Raw genomic sequence first — 17,759 nt, 5'->3', positions numbered from 1 at the left:
TGGAATTGAGTGCAGCACAACCCCGCTTGTCAATAACGGAGAAAGACAGATGGCGCTTGGGGGGGTTGTGTTTTTATTGTGGGGAACCTGGGCACATGGCAGATTTTTGCCCCAAGAAGAGACGAGGGGCGTTAGTTACTGCACCTGCTCCCCAGCCCCAGGACAATGTGTCAGGAAAGGCCCCCAAGGCTGATCTAGGGAATACCTTAGATCGGGCGCACACCAATTCAGAGCCATTTTCCAAGATAGTGACTTGCCAACACGTAATACTGGCATCCCGAATAGTCCTATCCAGTAGCCCGTAGGGGATTCTGGTGCATGCTCTCGTTGACTCAGGGGCTACCACGAACTTCATGGATGAGGCATTTGCGACCAAGTATGCGGTCCCTCTGTGTCCAGTAGATCCTCCTATGCTTGTGGAGACCATTGATGGCTGGGTGCTTCTGTGTGGGCTTATCAAGGCCGCCACGCAACCCTTGCGCCTGGTCATAGGGGCTCATGAGGAAGCCATCCAGTTCTAGCTGCATTTCCCCGTGGTCTTGGGCTTGGCTTGGCTTCGGACACATGGCCCACAGATCTACTGGTCCCAGAACCTTGTCACCTTTCTATTCTTGCAATGTGTGGACCACACCCATCATATCTGTGCAGGCCAGCTGCTGAGTCCACCCGGGGTGTCCTTGCCTTTTGACATAGCAGATTTTGCAGACGTGTTCAGTGAACAAGAAGCAGACCAATTGCCACCGCACCGGCCATATGATTGTCCCATTTATTTGATTCTGGACGTGCCGCTCCCTATGGGTCGTTTGTATTTGATGTCAGACCCGGAGTTGGCCACATTGCAGGACATTTTGGACAAAAGCCTCGCTCTGGGTTTTATCAGACCCTCATCTTCACCATTGTCTGCCCCAGTCTTGTTCGTCAAAAAGAAGACCGGAGATTTGAGACTCTGTTGTGACTACTGAAAACTGAATTCTATCACGGTGCGCAATCGATATCCTCTGCCCCTTATTCCTGACCTGTTGGAGAGGCTCAAAGAAGCTAAGGTGTTCACCAAATTGGATCTCCGTGGAGCCTATAATCTGGTCCGGATCTGACCCAGGGATGAATGGAAGATGGCATTCGGTACCAGGTACGGGCATTTTGAGTACACAGTCATGCCTTTTGGGCTGACCAATGCCCCTGCTGTCTTCCAACATTTTATGAATGACATCTTCTGGGACCTTTTGGACCAGTTTGTTCCGTTTCACTGGGGGGCCCTGAGCACCAAGCATTCCTGGCCTTGAAGCAGGTCTTCATGAAAGAGCCCATTTTGAAGCATTCTGACCCCCACCATCAGTTTGTAGTGGAGGTGGATGCATCCAATATCGCGGTGGGAGCTGTGTTACTTCAGGCTCACACCTCCGGTGGTACCCTTTTCCCTTGCGCTTATTACTTGTGGAAACTCAATTCTTCCGAGTGCAATTATATCATTTGGGAGAAGGAGTTACTGGCCATTAAGGTGGCGTTTGAGGCTTGCTGTCATCATCTAGAGGGAGCCAGGCATCAGATTGAAGTCCAGACGGACCATAGGAATTTGGAATTTCTGAAGACCGCACGGAAATTGAATCAGCGCCAGATCCAGTGATCTCTTTTCTTTGCACGGTTCAATTTCCGCGTGACGTACATCCCCAGTGTGCACAACCAAAGAGCGGATGCCCTATCAAGGAACCCCGAGTATTCATGTACTAAAAACCTGATTCTACCCCGGACAGTTTTGCCTGTAGAGTCCTTCTACATGGTTCACGAGCCTGTGATACAGGAAGCGCAGCGGCATGACAATTGGGTGGAACAACGGAAGGCAGAGTTGAGGCCTGCCTCCCCATGGACATTCACCAATGAACTTTTGCGGTACCAGGACAGATTCTGTGTGCCAGCGGGGCCCCTTTGGGAACTTATTCTATCCCAGTGCCATGATAACCCTGCAGCAGGGCACTTTGGCCTCTTCAAGACCTTGAACCTGGTCTCCCGTACCTTCTGGTGGCCTTGATTGCGACATGACATACAATCTTACATCACATCTTGTGTATGGTGTCGGCAGGCCAAGTCAGTGACGGGAGCCCCTCCAGGGCTGCTTCAGCCATTGCTGACCCTGGAGAGACCCTAGGGGGGGGCATTTCTATGGACTTCCTGACAGACTTGCCTCCGTCTCCTGGATTTACCACGGTGTTCATGGTGGTAGACATGCTGACGAAGATGGCGCATTTTATTCCGTGTCGGAAAATACCAATAGCCCATGTCACCGCCTGCATGTTTATCCAACATGTTTTCAGGATGCACAGCCTACCTGACAGGGACAGAGGAATGCAATTCACAGCCCAGTTTTGGAAAGGGCTGATGATGGCCTTGGATGTCAAGATCTGATTGTCCTCAGCGCACCATCCCGAAACCGATGGAGGGACAGAGAAAGTGATCGGGATCTTGGAACAGTACCTGCACTGTTTTGTGAACCAGCAGCAAAATGATTGGGAGGACTATCTGGCAATAGCGAAGTTTGCGTTCAATAATTCACAGCACACATCCACGCAGATGATGCCCTTCTTGGTCAATGTGGGGTATCATCCTCAGTTCTTTCCCCTCACACCCATCAACTCACTGGTCCCCGCAGCTGAGAACTTCCTGTCGGAACTACAGGCAGCCCATCAAGTAGTGCGGCGATATCTGAATAAAGCCAAGGAGGACTATAAGAGAGTCGCAGACAAGTTTCGGCACGCGATGCCGGCATTGACTGTGGCTGATTGAGTGTGGCTGTCCACTAGACACCTTCTGTCAAATCGGCCGGTCAAGAAGTTAGACCACCATTACCTTGGCCTGTTTCCTGTTGAAGCAGTCATCAATCCGGTCGCCGATCACCTGACTTTGCCATGTTCGATGCGAGTCCGTCCGGTCTTTCATCAATCTCTTCTTGTTCCTGAACGCCAACCCGATCATCCCCAGCCAGAACCCCGTGCCGATGAGGCGCTGGCTGAGTACAACATTGCCAAGATTCGGGATTCCCAATGGCTGAAAGGATGGTTCCAATACCTGGTGGAATGGAAAGTCTGAGAGCTGGAGGATGTTACCTGGGAGGATGCAACCTCTGTGCACGCACCTGCTTTGGTGCAGGCTTCCATGAACAATTCCCAGCTAAGCCACACCCTGAGCGTCAGACCCAGGGGAAGGGCCCTGCAGTGAGGGATAGTGCTTTGGAATCATGGGACAGAACAGTGCCACACAGCAAGATCTGCAAAACTACATTGATGGTCTTGCCTGACAATAGACATAATTGTTCCAAATGTAGGATGTTGCTGAATCTTCACTCCAATATTCCTGAAGATAAGACATTAAACCTCCCTAGTGGAAATGTTGTTCTATGTAAGAGGAGGAGGTGATAGGAAAACTAATTAGAAATAGTGAAAAGTCTAATAAAGGCCCCCATAATAACAATGGGAAACTTTGTACCTCTTATTCTCCAGGTCTAAGTCATTTTGACCTTTGACATAGGACTTTTCTCTGATTTAAGCTTTAATAGGGATTTGACTGAAATCAAATACCAAAAATCCACAATAGAACAATTTGAGAAGGCTACATTACTTATCAAAAATGAAAGATCAGTGAGATAGATTGAAGCAGGAACTCACCCCAGAAGATTTGCTTCAAGCAAGGTTACCTAATGATAAATTCTCACGAGGGCCTCTGTGTAAACACAACTCAGTTCTATCTGAAGAAGTCTGACAAAGGTTAAGAAACACAAACCCTTAAGTTCTTAAATATTTTGATTGGATTATATCCACAACCATTACATCTTTGTAATGGTTGTACAAGTTGTGTCCTGTGCAGCCAGAGGAGTAGCGCATTCATGAATTAATTACAAAAATGAAATCATGTTGACTTAAAGCATGAGATTTTCAATGTATTAACAAGATGTACATCAAAACAGGATAAGAATTATTCACCTTTCAGTGAAAAGCACGGTATCTGCTCTTTGTGCATTACAAAATAAAATGTGAGAACATCACAATACTACTTTAGGTGCATCACCTCCATCCATTTATCTTCTTCCGTATAAACCCAATATTAACTGGGTGTTGCCAATAAAGCTCTTCTCAAGTGCGGCATCTTTGCCACCCCCAACTAGCAAACTGAAGAAACCACCCACAGCATTCCTTGGTGCTACAGTGGTTTTAAATGACAGTGTGGTGAAAAGTGGCACGAGATACCTGTAGCAAAGACTAAACCAGTGTCAACTAAGAAGGTATTTATTTGCTGTTATTATTCTAAGGAGGTTCCAAATATTATTTGAAATATTTTTTTTCCTCCTTCATAATGCATCAGTACAATTTTGGGTGGTAATATATTTATTTCTTTAAAATTTGATTTGGCTTTTCTGATGGGATTCATTTTGTTGGAGTAGGTAGACTTTATGAGAAAACCAGCTAGCCAATAGTTATTTATCAGCAAAACTTTCTGTAGTTTTGACAGCTAAGAAAATATTGTGAGGGTGATGATTAAGCTTGCTAAGTGTTTTCAGAATGCTGGTGTTAAATGGAAAGATAGGAATTGTGGCAGCTCATAGCTATCATTGCTGCCCTGATAGAAAGGCTGATGATCATCCATCCATAATCTTCAGTGTCTTCAAAATTACAGTCAGGATTTAAATGAATGCATGTATTTTGTCAACTGTATTGATTTTTTAAAGATTTGTTTCTTCTGTTTCTCTTATCCTCTGGGGGAAAAAAGAGAAAGAAAATGTGGAGTTTTATTGTATTAGCATATCTAATGCGAGGATTGGCAGGCTATGAAGAATTTTGGGAGCAAAAATTTGATGTGAATCCTGAAGCTTATATGACCGTCGTAAGTCACATGATTTATATTTTATAAATAATTAAGTAGGAGGGGGTCTGAACCATACTCCTAAGCGTGACCACTTGTTCTTTCCCTTATGGCAAAATCAACTCCATTCTTTTCCAACCTCCAAATATATTGATACCAATTGATTGATTGTGTGCCATCAAATCAATGTTAATATTTAGCAGCCACATTTTCTCCATGATCCTTCTGGACTAACTGGTCCTTCAGGTTTTCCAATGGTGCATCCATTACCATTGTAATTGAGTCTATCTACCCTATTATTGATCTTCTTCTTCTTTCCTTTCTTTCCAGCTTTCCCAGTATTTGAGTCTTTTCCAAAGAACTATCCGGTTTCCCCAAAAATAAGACTTCCCCAGAAAATGCCCAATCAGGCTTTTGAGCACATGCATTAAATAAGCTCTCCTCCAAAAATAAACCCCCCTCAAAAATATTGCAACACAGCAGCAATCATGAGATGCCCATGATTACCACCTCCTGCACCTCAAAAATAATAAGACCTCCCTGAAAATAAGGCCAAGTGCTTATTTTTTTTGGGGGGGGGGGGTGTCAAAAGAAAATAATACCCTGTCTTGTTTTGGGGAAAACATGGTAAGTCTTTGTGTAATGTTGATATCACACTGGTCAGAATTCCTAGCTAACTAGTCCATCGCAATCAAGGTTACTGATACAGGAAAAATTATATCATCATTAACACTACATCTACACACATATTTACATACTTATTGTTAAGGATCACTATCACCATTCATAATTTTAACAGAAAACAGCAGAATTCCTTCCCCAGCAAATAGAAATCCAGGTCTGTTCTTGGTAGAGTCTGCCCTTTTCAATCTCTTTGTCATTGTATGTGTGGTGTGTGTGTGTGTGTGTGTGTGTGTGTGAGAGAGAGAGAGAGAGAGAGAGAGAGAGAGAGAGAGAGAGAGAGAGAGAGAGAGAGAGAGAGAGAGAGAGAGAGAGAGAGAGAGAGAGAAGGGGTGGAGGGAGAGGGGGAAGAGAGGGAGAGAGGGAGAGAGATCTTATTGTTTTTTCTCTCTATCAGAGTCAGATGATTTCCTACCAGGGGTACCCAAGTGAAGAGTATGAAGTCTTGACAGAGGATGGTTATTATCTAACAATAAACAGAATTCCTGGGGGAAGAAAAAACATTGCAGTAATAGGTATTCATTTTTTTAAAAGTCAAAGTGAATGTTGAATATATTAAGCTGATATCAAACGTTTAATAGCCATGCCAAGGCAGAAGGATGAATGTACGTTTTCAAGATTTAACATGCTAAACTGGACTCGATTTCAGAAACATCTGGATCCCAAAACATATTATCGTATGTACCTCCTGGGTAATATTAGAAAATAAGCCTCTCTTGCAATCAATGTTCAGAGATCCATGCAGTTTGGATATTTGGCTGTATAATGTAGTCTAGAATACAATAATATGTGACCAAAAATGAATAAAGTTATGAATTATAAATACTACAATATTATGAATGTTTAGGAAGGTTGGTTTAAAACGTTTTGTTGTCATGGCTTGAAAATTCTACGCGATAACATTTTACTTTTTTTAAAAAAAAACATAACCCACAAATCTTACAGATGGAAAGCCTGTTGCCTTTTTGCAACATGGCATACTTGGAGAAGGCAGGCACTGGGTGGAGAACATGGCCAACAACAGCCTTGGTTTTATACTTGCGGATGCAGGCTACGATGTTTGGCTGGGAAACAGCAGAGGAACAACCTTGTCTCAAGGGCACCAGACACTCTCAGTGGATCAAGAGGAATTCTGGAATTTCAGGTAGTTTGAGTCATAGTTTGAAACAGTATTCCCCTATTGAGCTCTACTAACAATATGCTAGTTAGTTAATAGCATGTCCTCCTTTTCCCCTGTGAGGTGAGTCGGGCCAGAGTTCACCAAACCTTTCAGCTTTGCGGACGGGTGGTGGCGGGGGAGAGAATGGTTCTGTGCTCTCATGGCAGGCAAGTGTGTGTGCATGAGAAACTCTGTTGACGTGAGCAGCGGGCATGCGCGCCTGCCCTTTGTGCAAATGGAGTACATGTGTGCGCTTACCCACCACTTCTGCGGCCCGGTTCTAAAATGCTCTGAGCTCAGTAGTGACGTCTAGGGAGCCCTGAGCTGGACTAAGAGAGAGTGACTGGATCAAAGTCACTCAGCCAGCTTTCATGCCTAAGGCAGGAATAAAATTCACCATCCCTTTGTTTCTAGCCTGGTACCTTACCCACTAACTCAAACTGTCTCCCCAACTCAAAGATTATCCATGTGACTGATAGAGCCAAACGGCTTCCCGGGGGAGCTTAGGGTTTTTCTGGAGGGTCTGATGAGCTGTTGCTGAATCCATGGTTGCAGCTGGACACATGACTGGGGCTTTAGCACTGATTGTTCCTATGTGGTCTTTCTCCCTGTGCTGATCCTGGAATAGCATTAGTACATAGATTGATATACCGCTTCGCAGTGCTTTACACCTCTCTCTAAGCAGTTTATGGTTAGCATATGGCCTCCAACAATCTGGGTCCTCATTTACCCACCTCGGAAGGATGGCAGGCTGAGTCCATCTTGAGCCGGGTGAGATTCAATCTGCCAAACTGCTGGCAGATGCCGATCAGCAGAAGCAGCCTGCAGTACTGCACGCTAACCACTCCGCCACCGTCTTATGTACGTTGCTTTCTGAAAATGAAGTATGTGCAAAGTTTCCTGAAGTGCTATTGGGGACAAAAAAGCATGAATCCAATTGAACGCAAGTTCAAGGCATCAAGGCAATAAGGCCGGTGAAATGCTCATCTTTTTTGTCCTTTTTTGCATCTGCTTGTAGCTTGTCTAATGACCCTATTTAGAGCGACCTGGTCTTTGCTAGGGCTGAAGGATCATCTCTAGGTCCACTGCAAGAAATAGTCTTGCTATATGATAGATAACTGTAGGTTGGACTCTGATTGACCAGCTCCAGTTGAGGTCTTAAGGCAAAATGTTGTATGATTGTCTGAAGGAAGTGTGATCCTGTAACTCACTAACAGAGAGCATTTGTCACGCTTGTTGATAATCTGAGAAAGAGTTGGGTTAGGATTGTGCTCCATAATCTCTCAGTGGCTTTTGACACTATCAGTTATGGTTTCCTCCTGGACTGGCTTGGAGATGTTGGGTTAGAGAGCAGCTTTTACTGAAATGTTTGAAAATGCGAAAGTGAAATTTCTGTACTTATTTATTAACAATTAGTTTTTAATATTTCATTTCAGTTTCCATGAAATGGCCATGTATGATCTTCCAGCAACAATACATTTTATTTTGAAGAAAACCAAACAGAAACAATTATACTACATTGGTCATTCTCAAGGCGCTACTATTGGTATGATAAAATGAAAAACCTTTTCTCTTTCTCTCTTTTATTCCCCTTTTCTCTGCTGGCAGATGCCGATCTCTCTCTCTCTCTCTCTCTCTCTCTCTCCCTCCCTCCCTCCCTCCCTCCCTCCCTCCCTCCCTCCCTCCCTCGTGGTGCTAATGTAAAAGTTCTTGCATATTATCACAAGAAGCAGAGGCTACATCTACAAGCTTATCTGGTAACATTTAAAAATAGCATGGGGGGAAAATCCAGTTTTGCTCTCTCTCTCTCTCGAAGCTCCATTTTCTCTGGCAGAGGGTTGCAGGAGGCTCTGGAAGCTGAAAACGGAGCTCGGGAGCCCGTAATCATTGTCAGAGCATTCACGCCACCACAGGTGCCCCCAACATGAGTGACATTGAGCTGGCCATGCCCACCCCAGGCCCCAGAGGTCAAACACAACCCTGATGTAACCCTCAGTGAAATCGAGTTTGACACCCCTGCTCTAAATAACTACTTTTTTCCTTATTTTTTTTTCCTCTTAGGCTTCATAGCGTTTTCAGCCATGCCAGAGCTGTCTCAAAAAGTCAAAATGTTTTTTGCCTTAGCTCCTGTGGTCCATGTTAAGCATATCTCAAATACTCTATTGAGATTGTTGTCCCAAGTTCCTCCACGTTCAATAAAGGTATTAATTCATTGATCATTCTTTTTTTAAAAAAAAAGATAAATGGTTGATTTACTGATTCTGGAGGGCAAAAAAACGACCCTACAAGCAAACCGGAAGTCACTTCTGGTTTGTCTGTAGGGCCATTTTTCATCCTCCAGAGCCTTCAGGGAAGCCTCCTGAAGGTCCCTGAAGGCTTTGGAGGATTAAAACTGGCCCACGAGCAAACCAGAAGTCTGTTCTCAAACTTCTGGCTTGCCCGTAGGGCCAGTTTTTTGGGCTCCAGAGGCTTCAGGGAAGCACCTGAAGGCTCTGGAGGGCCTCTGGGGGACAGACGGACAGACGACTTCCGGTTTGCTCATAGGACCGGTTTTAGTCCTCTGGAGCCTTCAAGGATCTTCAGGAGGCTTACCTGAAGGCTCCAGAGGACTAAAACCAGCCCTATGGACAAATCAGAAGTCACTTCACCCTCCCCAGGCTCCTATTAAGCCTCTGGAGCCTGGGGAGGACCAAAAAAGCATGCTAAAAAGGGTGGGGAGTGCTGGTCATGCTTGCATGCGTGCTGGGGTCGTACACATTGCATTATGGGTGTGGCACGCCACGCATGACCCCCCTTGCGCTCCCTCATGTGCTTTTGGCACATGAGCCAAAAAGGTTTGCCATCACTGTTATAGGGTGTTCTGTTTGTTCAAAGTGTTGGGACTAGAAGTCCTCCAAGGTCCCTTCCCACTCTGTTATTCTGTTATCTGAGCAGTTTCAATCCTCAAGAGGATGGAGTCTGGCACTTTTGGGGGATATGGGCAAAATCTGAAAGAGCCCTGAGTTCTACAGGAATAAGGAAGGAAGGAAGGAAGGAAGGAAGGAAGGAAGGAAGGAAGGAAGGAAGGAAGGAAGGAAGGAAGGAAGGAAGGAAGGGTTGGAAATGTTCCTTCTTCCAGATGGTTTCAACTTTTGAGTCTCTGGTTGAGAAAAAGCTGGCCTCCATGCTTCATGAAGGGTTAAAATTCAAGTCTGCTACTCCCAGTCCAAGATCTTTAACTGCTACATTGACCTAGTTCTTATTTGCAATTACATGTTGCAATAGCAGAATTGTTGCAATATGTAATCAATGTAATTTTTGCGTAAGTCAAATGTTGCTGGCTCAAAATTCAGTAGGAGCCAGATGAACTTAGAATGCCTTAAATATCATTATCATCATCATCATCATCGGTTAATCAGTTAACATCATCAGTTAATCTATTTCTTATTTTTACAGCAAATATCGGGTGACAAAGTATTTATGGCTTACCGGAAGACTTTGAAAAACTTGATAAAGAAATTATGCACAATTAAATTTATGCATACAATATGTCCAATGCTCATTTTTTTCCCGAACACTTTCAATGCAACAAATCTAAACATGGTAACTAAGTTTTCTTATAAAATATATTTCTCTGAATATTTTATTGATTGTGGTTCTCTAAATTTTACAAGGGTTTCATCATCAATGCTCTCAAAGGATGGAAGCATTAATTTGGGAGGGAAAAGATTTTTCTGAGAATGAGAACATTTTAGGAAAAAGGCAACATATATAATTTCTGTAGGCCCCACAGAGAAACCCATCCATCGATTGATGTGTATTCACATTAATCGGATGGTTCATAGATTTCATTCTGTCAATAAAGCTGTCCTATAGAATATAAGAAAGGCTGTGCACCAAAGGATTGAGGCCTTTGAACTATGGTGCTGGAAAAGACTCCTGCGAGTCCCTTGGACTGCAAGGTGATCAAACTGGTCAGTCCTAGAAGAGATCAACCCTGGCTGCTCTTTAAAAGGCCAGATCCTGAAGATGAAACTGAAATACTTTGACCAGCTAATGAGGAGCAAAGACTCACCGGAGAAGAACCTAATGCTGGGAAAAATTGAGGGCAAAAGAAGAAGGTTTTAAGTTCTGAGGCAATAATATGAGGAGGCTGCTGAACCATTAACTATTTATTGTATAACAACTCCTGTCAGAACAGAACAGCAACAGCCCTGGCTGACAGCTATTTATATGGATAGCAGTCAGACGGGGAACCAATAGGGAAACAGTAATTCTCCCGCCAAATGGCAGGCGCGGCTGGGCCAATCAGGGCCGACTGAGACAGCGCCACCTGCTGGTGGACGCCCTCGGTACATAACACCCCTTTCCCCTGGTCTGCGCAGACGTAGTCTCAGAGATATCCGGGACTCCTGCGCAGGCGCAGAGATCTTCTTAGTGAGGGAGTGGCCCTCGTCAGTGAGGAAGGAGTGTCCTGGCTGTCGTGCGGGTGGAGCGGTTCCATAGGCCCCTCCCCGAGCAATGCCCCAATGTTTGAAGGTAAGTTTTCCGACGAGAACGAGGCGGAAGGCGCGGACTCAGAGCTAGCATTGTTTGACTGGTTGGGCCGGCAGGTGGCGTTGGTAGGGCCTGGTCTACTCGGAGCATGTGGCCTGTCTGAGACCCTTCGTTGTCTCGCCGCCGCAGCTGATCTACATGCCGCCGCCAATGTCGTCCATCGCTGAGGAGGACCCTGTAGGAACAGGGCCCCGTTATCTCAGCAATGCTCCCGGGTACCCACTTTGGGTCACCCATGAAGTTTCTCGTGAAAACCCCCTCCCCCACAAGAAAAGTCCTAGGGGGTGGAGAAAAAGGAAGGGAGGAAGAGGAATAGAGAGGGTGCAGATGGTCAAGGGTGGTACGGAGTTTCCTGCCCAGGAGAAGTTCAGAAGGACTTTTGCCCGTGACCGGGCAAGGAGTGGTGTGCTGGGAGCGGAGGTAGGTGGCAACCCTGGTATGCAAGGGAAGGGAGGCCATGCGGGCGAGTGACTCCTTGGCAGAACACACAGCATGTTCTGCCAGACCATTGCCCTCAGGGTGGAACGGGGCAACAGGGGCGTGGCGGATGCCCAGCCCCATAAGGAACTGTTGGAACTCCTGGGAGGTAAACTGGGGGCCATTGTCCGAGACTATGACATAGTCTTAGAGGTGGTGGTGGGCATGGGGAAGAGCTCCACCCATTTGGACCAGGCATCAATGACAAGGAGGAAGGAGGTGCCAGCCAGAGGACCCATGAAGTCAATATGGAGGCGACTCCATGGGGCCCTGGGCTGTTCCCAATCACGGGAAGGGGAGGCGGGAGGCACCGCACAGACTTGCTGGCAGGGCATGCAGCGCTGCACCCAGGCAGTGATGTCAGCATCCATGGAGGGCCACCAAACATAACTACAGCCCAGGCTCTTCATGCGGACAATGCCAGGGTGCCCTTCATGGAGGCGGGTGAGCACTGCCTGGCGCAAGGAGTCAGGGATAACCACCCAGTGGCCCCACAGAAGGCAGCCCTGTAGGGCGGAGAGTTCTGTGTGGCGGCGGTAGAAGGGAAGGAAACGAGGCTCCCCTGAGGAAGGGGGCCAGCCTCTGCGGACATAGTTTAGGACTGAGATATCGTAGGATCAGAGCGGGAGGACAGCACAATGTCTGAAGCGGACATGGGCAGGTGGAGGTCCTCAAGGAGGCAAATAGATTCGGTGGGAGCCGGGTCATAAATAGGAAGACACTAAGGAAAAAGGAGGATTTGGCGTACCAGATTGGGAACTCTATTATACTGTGGCCATACTAACATGGCTAAGGGAATGGATAATGCTGAGAAATAAAAGATTACTCAAATTGGAAGGCCATGACCTCCAAGCAGGCTGGCATGCCTTTCTCTGGTATGAAAAAGGATCTGCACACAAATATTTTAGTAGACATTACATCAGACAATCTCTGTTACTAATATGGAACAAAATTAAACATGACCACTATACCAAAATACCTATTTGGCTACCCAAATTTAATCAATATGGAAAATATCATCACATATAAAGAATTATTGAACAGACAGGGGGAGCTCAAAACTAGATCAGAATTGACATCATTAGGAGTACAAGTAGAATGGTGGTCTTATTTACAGATACAATCAAGATATGCACAGGATAGGAAGAACGAAGGTATTGCCAAAGACTACACAATATTAGATAAACTTTTGATACAGTCAGAAAATAGACTGATCAAAGTGCTGTATAGATTCTTGTTGGAATATAAGCTAGAAGAGGAACATATCAAAGAAACCATGGTCGCCTGGGCGAAAAATTTCGGTTACAATGTGGAATTGGCTAAGTGGGAAAAACTTTGGGTACTTAATCAGAAACTAACTTTATACGGTATATAAAGAAAATCTTTATAAGATGTTCTACAGATGGCATCTCCCTCCAGCACGGCTTTCCAAAATGTTCAAAAATCTGGCCCCAAACTGTTGGAAGTGTAAAAGAACACCAGGCACTTTCTATCATATGTGGTGGACGTGCAATGAAGCAAAAAAATATTGGAAAATGATTCAATCGTGGTTAGAACAAATGGTGGGAGAACAAATTATGTTTAAAGCAGAAACTTTTTTCCTAGGCATAATATCAGAGGGGTTTAAGAAAGATACACTTTATTTAATTATACATATACTAACTGCAGCACGCATAACCTATGCACAGTATTGGAAAAAAGAAAATACACCATCAGAGCTAGATATAATCAGAAAAGTGTTAGCCTGTGCAGAAGCAGATAGGCTCACTCTTGAACTTAAAAATAAAGGGGAATCAGAATATTTTGAGGTATGGAATAGATTTTATGATTGGTATAAGACAAGATGACAAGACTGGAACAAATGTATATATTGTGATTGGACAAAAGGATAGACAATGTATCAAGTAGTTTAACTGTTAATGGTTGAAATTAGCTGTATATAATGTGAATGTATGGTCACTCTGACTCCGCGGTATTGCATTGTTTTTAAATGTAAAAATAATAAAAATATATATTAAAAAAAGAAATAGGAAGGGGCAATGGGCAGCGGCTTAAGGCGTCCGCGTGGTTCATATGGCACCCTGGCTTATGGACAAGGTAGTAAGTGTAGGCTGACAGGAATTCTGCCCACCTGGACATGCGTGGCGAAAGGATGGGCAGGGTGGGGCGGTCTCCCTCCAGGATCCCCAAGAGGGGCTTGTGGTCCGTGAGAAGGGAGAAAAGGCAGCTGTATAGGTAATGGTGGAAGCATTTTACCCCCGCAATGGCGGCAAGCGCCTCCTTATCCAGCTGGCTGTAATTACGCTCCGGCTTAGATAAGGTGCGGGAGTAAAAGGCAATTGGGGCCTCCGTGCCATCAGGGTAAGTGTGGCTAAGATCAGCCCTGACGCCGAAGGGGGAGGCATCACACGCGAGGAGCAAAGGAAGGTTTTCATTGTACTGAGCCAAGACAGGGGGAACTGTCAAGGCATGCTTGACAGCCACGAGCACATGCGCTTCGCGGCTAGTCCTGGCCCAAGTGGCGGAGCTGTCCAACAACCTATGGAGAGGCTCCGCCAGGGAGGCCTTGTGTGGGATGAAGGACGAGTAAAAGTTGAGGAGGCCCAGGAAGGCCTGCAACTCGACTTTATTGGTTGGGGTAGGAGCAGAGAGAATGGCATCCACCTTAGAGGGGGAAGGATGGACGCCATGTCAATCAATGAGGAAGCTGAGGAAATCCACGGGCAGGAACCCCCAGCTGGCATTTAGAGGGCTTTAAATGGAGGCCAGCTGAGCGGAAACGCTGCAGGACAGCACGGAGGGTTTTGACGAGTCCTGATCGGTCCTGGGCGGCGATCAGGACATCGTCAAAATAAGGAGTGACCCCAGGAATGCCATGGAGCAAACGCTCCATCAGGCTCTGGAAAATCCCTGGGGCCACACTGATGCCAAATTGTAACCTGCGGCATTTAAAAGCCCCGCGGTACGTAACAATAGTTTGCGCAAGCATGGAGGCGTTGTCAACAGGGAGTTGTTGGTAAGCTTGCGCGAGGTCTAATTTGGCAAAGATCTTACCTTGGCCCAGGGTGTGTAGGACATGTTGGACTACGGGCACCGGGTAAGGGTGGGCTTGCAGGGCCTTATTTACCATCATTTTAAACTCTGCGCAGATCCTAATGGATCCATCGGACTTCAAAGGAACGATGATCGGGGTCTCCCAAGGGGAAAATCAACCGGCTGCAGAACTCCCTGAGTGAGAAGCTTATCGAGTTCCGCGTCCACCTTTTCCTTTAAGGCGAAGGGCAGCCGTCTAGCCTTGAGGCGAATGGGGGCGACATTTGGATCCAGGTTGAGGGCGATGGGTGTCCCTGTGTAGCATCCCAAAGAGGGGGAGAAAACATCCAGGAACTCAGAAAGGAGAGAGGAGAGCCCATCCCCAGGGGAGGTAGAGAGGTGGGTGGAGTGAATGCCGGAGATAGAAAGACCCAGAGCCTGGAACCAGTCAAGGCCCAGCAATGAAGCCAGGGGGTTGCGCACAATGAGAAGGGGCAGGCGGCTGCGGAAGGAGCCATAAGTAACATTTAGATTGGCGCAACCCAGCAAAGGAATAGGGTTGCCCTGGTAATCCCTTAGGCAGCAGTTGGCTGGAGCCAGCTGATGAAGGCGGTAGTGGGGCAGGGCAGCAGACAAGGAGTCCCAGGACATGATGGAACGGGCTGATCCGGTGTCGGGTTCCATCGAACAGGGACGTCCTTCGATGAGGATGGAGAGGTGTAGCTTACCACGACCTCCCATAGAGGAAGACGCAGAATCGACGACTCATTCAGGGCAGGATTCATCGATGTCCCCTAGAGACAGAGAGTTTAGCCGACGAGAAGGTGGAGGAGGAGCAGGCTGCCGGTAGGCAGGAGGCTGGGTTGAAGTTTGAGGGTCAGTGGCGTTAGAGTGGCAGATGGAGGCTAAATGTCCCTTTTTGCCGCACTTGCAGCAAACAGCGGAGTGGAAGCGTCAGGTGGAGCATAAGTGGTGACCCCCACAGCTGAGGCAGGCACGGCTGTCCTTGTGAGACAAGGTTTGGAGACGGTCAATGGCTAGGTCCAATTCAGACTGGAAGGAGTTAGAGGCATGCTGGTGATGGACTGAAGATGTTGGGACCCCCCAGGGGCGCAGGTTGAGAGAATCTGCGGCAGTCAGGCGTGGACTGGTCTGCCATTTCTGATGCGCGGGCTTCGTCCACAGCAATTTTAAGGGTCAGCTCTGAGCGGGACAGGATGAGGTGATGGAGATGAACGTCCCTGAGGCCGTAAATAAATTGTTCGAGTAGAGCCTTGTCGAGGTCAGAGAATTCACAAGAGATGGCAGCCGCTCTTAGTGCAGCCACATAGTGGCTGATGGACTGGCCTTCAGCTTGGATGCAGCGGCGGAAAAATTGGCGCCATGCAAAACGAGAGGGAGCCGGCTCGTAATGAGTTTTGAGCTTGGACATCAGAAGGTCCCACAGCATAGTATGGACTGGAGTTGGGGAAGAGAGAGCTCATGCGGTGGCGAACATCTCCGCATGTACAGAAGCATCTGGGCGGGTGGACGGAGCCTCCCACTGCCACCACTACCGGTTCGTCTGAACCAGGCCAAACCAGGAGCAACCCACCTCTGATGTGCGTGTGTGTGCCAAACAGTGGTGGGTTTCAAATATGTTTAGGATCTCTTCTGTAGGTGTGGCCTACTTTGTGGGAGTGGCTTGCCAGCCATGTGACCGGGTGGGAGTGGCTGGCCAGCCATGTGACCGAGTGGGAGTGGCTTAGCAGTTATGTGACTGGGTGGGTGTGACCAACTTGTAAAATGTGGTGAAACTCACTTAACAACGCTCTTGCTTAGCAACCAAAATGTTGGCTCAGAAACTCTGGCATTTGAAACACACAAGTCTTAAAGCTGTCAAGTTACAAGACTCTTGCAGCCCTAATCCTTTAGAAAAAAAAACCTGTGGGTGTTCAAACTTGACAGCTTTAAGACTTGTGGACTTCAACTCCCAGAATTCCTCCCCTCGCTCTTCATCTTGATGATGTGCAGACAGGCGGCAGGAGGGAGCTGGAACCGGTTCTAAACGGCACTGTAGATTTGTAGAACCTCTTCTATAGAAGAGGTTAAAACTGGCAGGAATCCACCCCTGGTGCCAGAGCATTCCTGTTTTTTGGGTCATGGAGGGGGGCATTTTCAGGCCGTTTTGCAGGCTGAAAACTGCCCCCAAAATGGCCTGAAAATGGGCTGTTTTTCGGCTGTTTTCTGGTGCTGCAGCGCCCATGAAGGTCAGCTGGCTGGCGCACCAGAAATCAAAAGCACGTGCCTACAGAGAGGGCTCTGTGTGCCACCTTCGGGACACATGCCATAGGTTTGCCATCAGGTGCTCAAATCTTTGGAAAAATAATAGTGAATAACAATTGTTTTTCTGTTTTTTTTTCCTGATTTTACTGGAGAAGGAATCATGGAGACATTATAGATCAAGGATATGATAACAATTGAAATCCTTCCTCCCACACTGCCCTAGTTACATATTCTTGATAGTGATTTAACCCCATGAATCATAAAGATAAAATAGCAATACCCAATAATGAAGTCCTTTCTGAATGATAAGCCAAATAAGGATACTATCCATTGGATTGGAAACATGATATTGGATTGCACTGTGCATTTTATAAATATTTCCCTAGTCATGCATTCATCCAGGAAACATTTTATGAGACAATCATGAAAAAAAGTTCATGATGCGCCTAACAAAGTCTTTTAGCAGAGTTCTAAATGAAATCTTTCTGGTCAATGAAAACAGTGGCTAAAATTCTAGAAGGCTGTATTCTTTATTTATTCCTGTGCAATAACATTTGGATGATTTCTGGCCCTTGAAAAGCCACAAATAAATGTGATTAATTTCAAAGCTGAAACACTTTCAGCCAGGATTTTAGCATTCCAGGTAAAGTGAATCCTAATCTGGAACCTTATCTAGATTATGGGGGTTGATACACTTTCTTACCTTGGACACCAAAACTGATGGGTAATCAGGAAGGGTTTCATTGTTGGTTGTAAGACA

General features: G+C 46.3%; 1 protein-coding gene across 1 annotated transcript in view; it reads left to right on the top strand.

Annotated features, from left to right (window-relative positions):
• Positions 1-4,755: 4,755 nt before the first annotated feature.
• LOC309392657 (uncharacterized protein) overlaps positions 4,756-17,759 on the top strand; it is a 46,442-nt gene continuing 33,438 nt past the window's right edge. Inside the window, exons 1-6 of the mRNA XM_081954087.1 lie at positions 4,756-4,869; positions 5,927-6,044; positions 6,475-6,673; positions 8,125-8,234; positions 8,750-8,889; positions 10,124-10,270. Of these exons, the coding sequence (XP_081810213.1) occupies positions 4,765-4,869; positions 5,927-6,044; positions 6,475-6,673; positions 8,125-8,234; positions 8,750-8,889; positions 10,124-10,270 (819 nt within the window). The 5' untranslated portion in view covers positions 4,756-4,764. The remainder of the gene's footprint in view (positions 4,870-5,926; positions 6,045-6,474; positions 6,674-8,124; positions 8,235-8,749; positions 8,890-10,123; positions 10,271-17,759) is intronic.

Source organism: Natrix helvetica, assembly GCF_964273705.1.
Source record: "Natrix helvetica genome assembly, chromosome: 5".
Classification (NCBI taxonomy): Eukaryota; Metazoa; Chordata; class Lepidosauria; order Squamata; family Natricidae; genus Natrix; species Natrix helvetica.
This window is presented reverse-complemented; position numbering and strand designations above follow the sequence as displayed.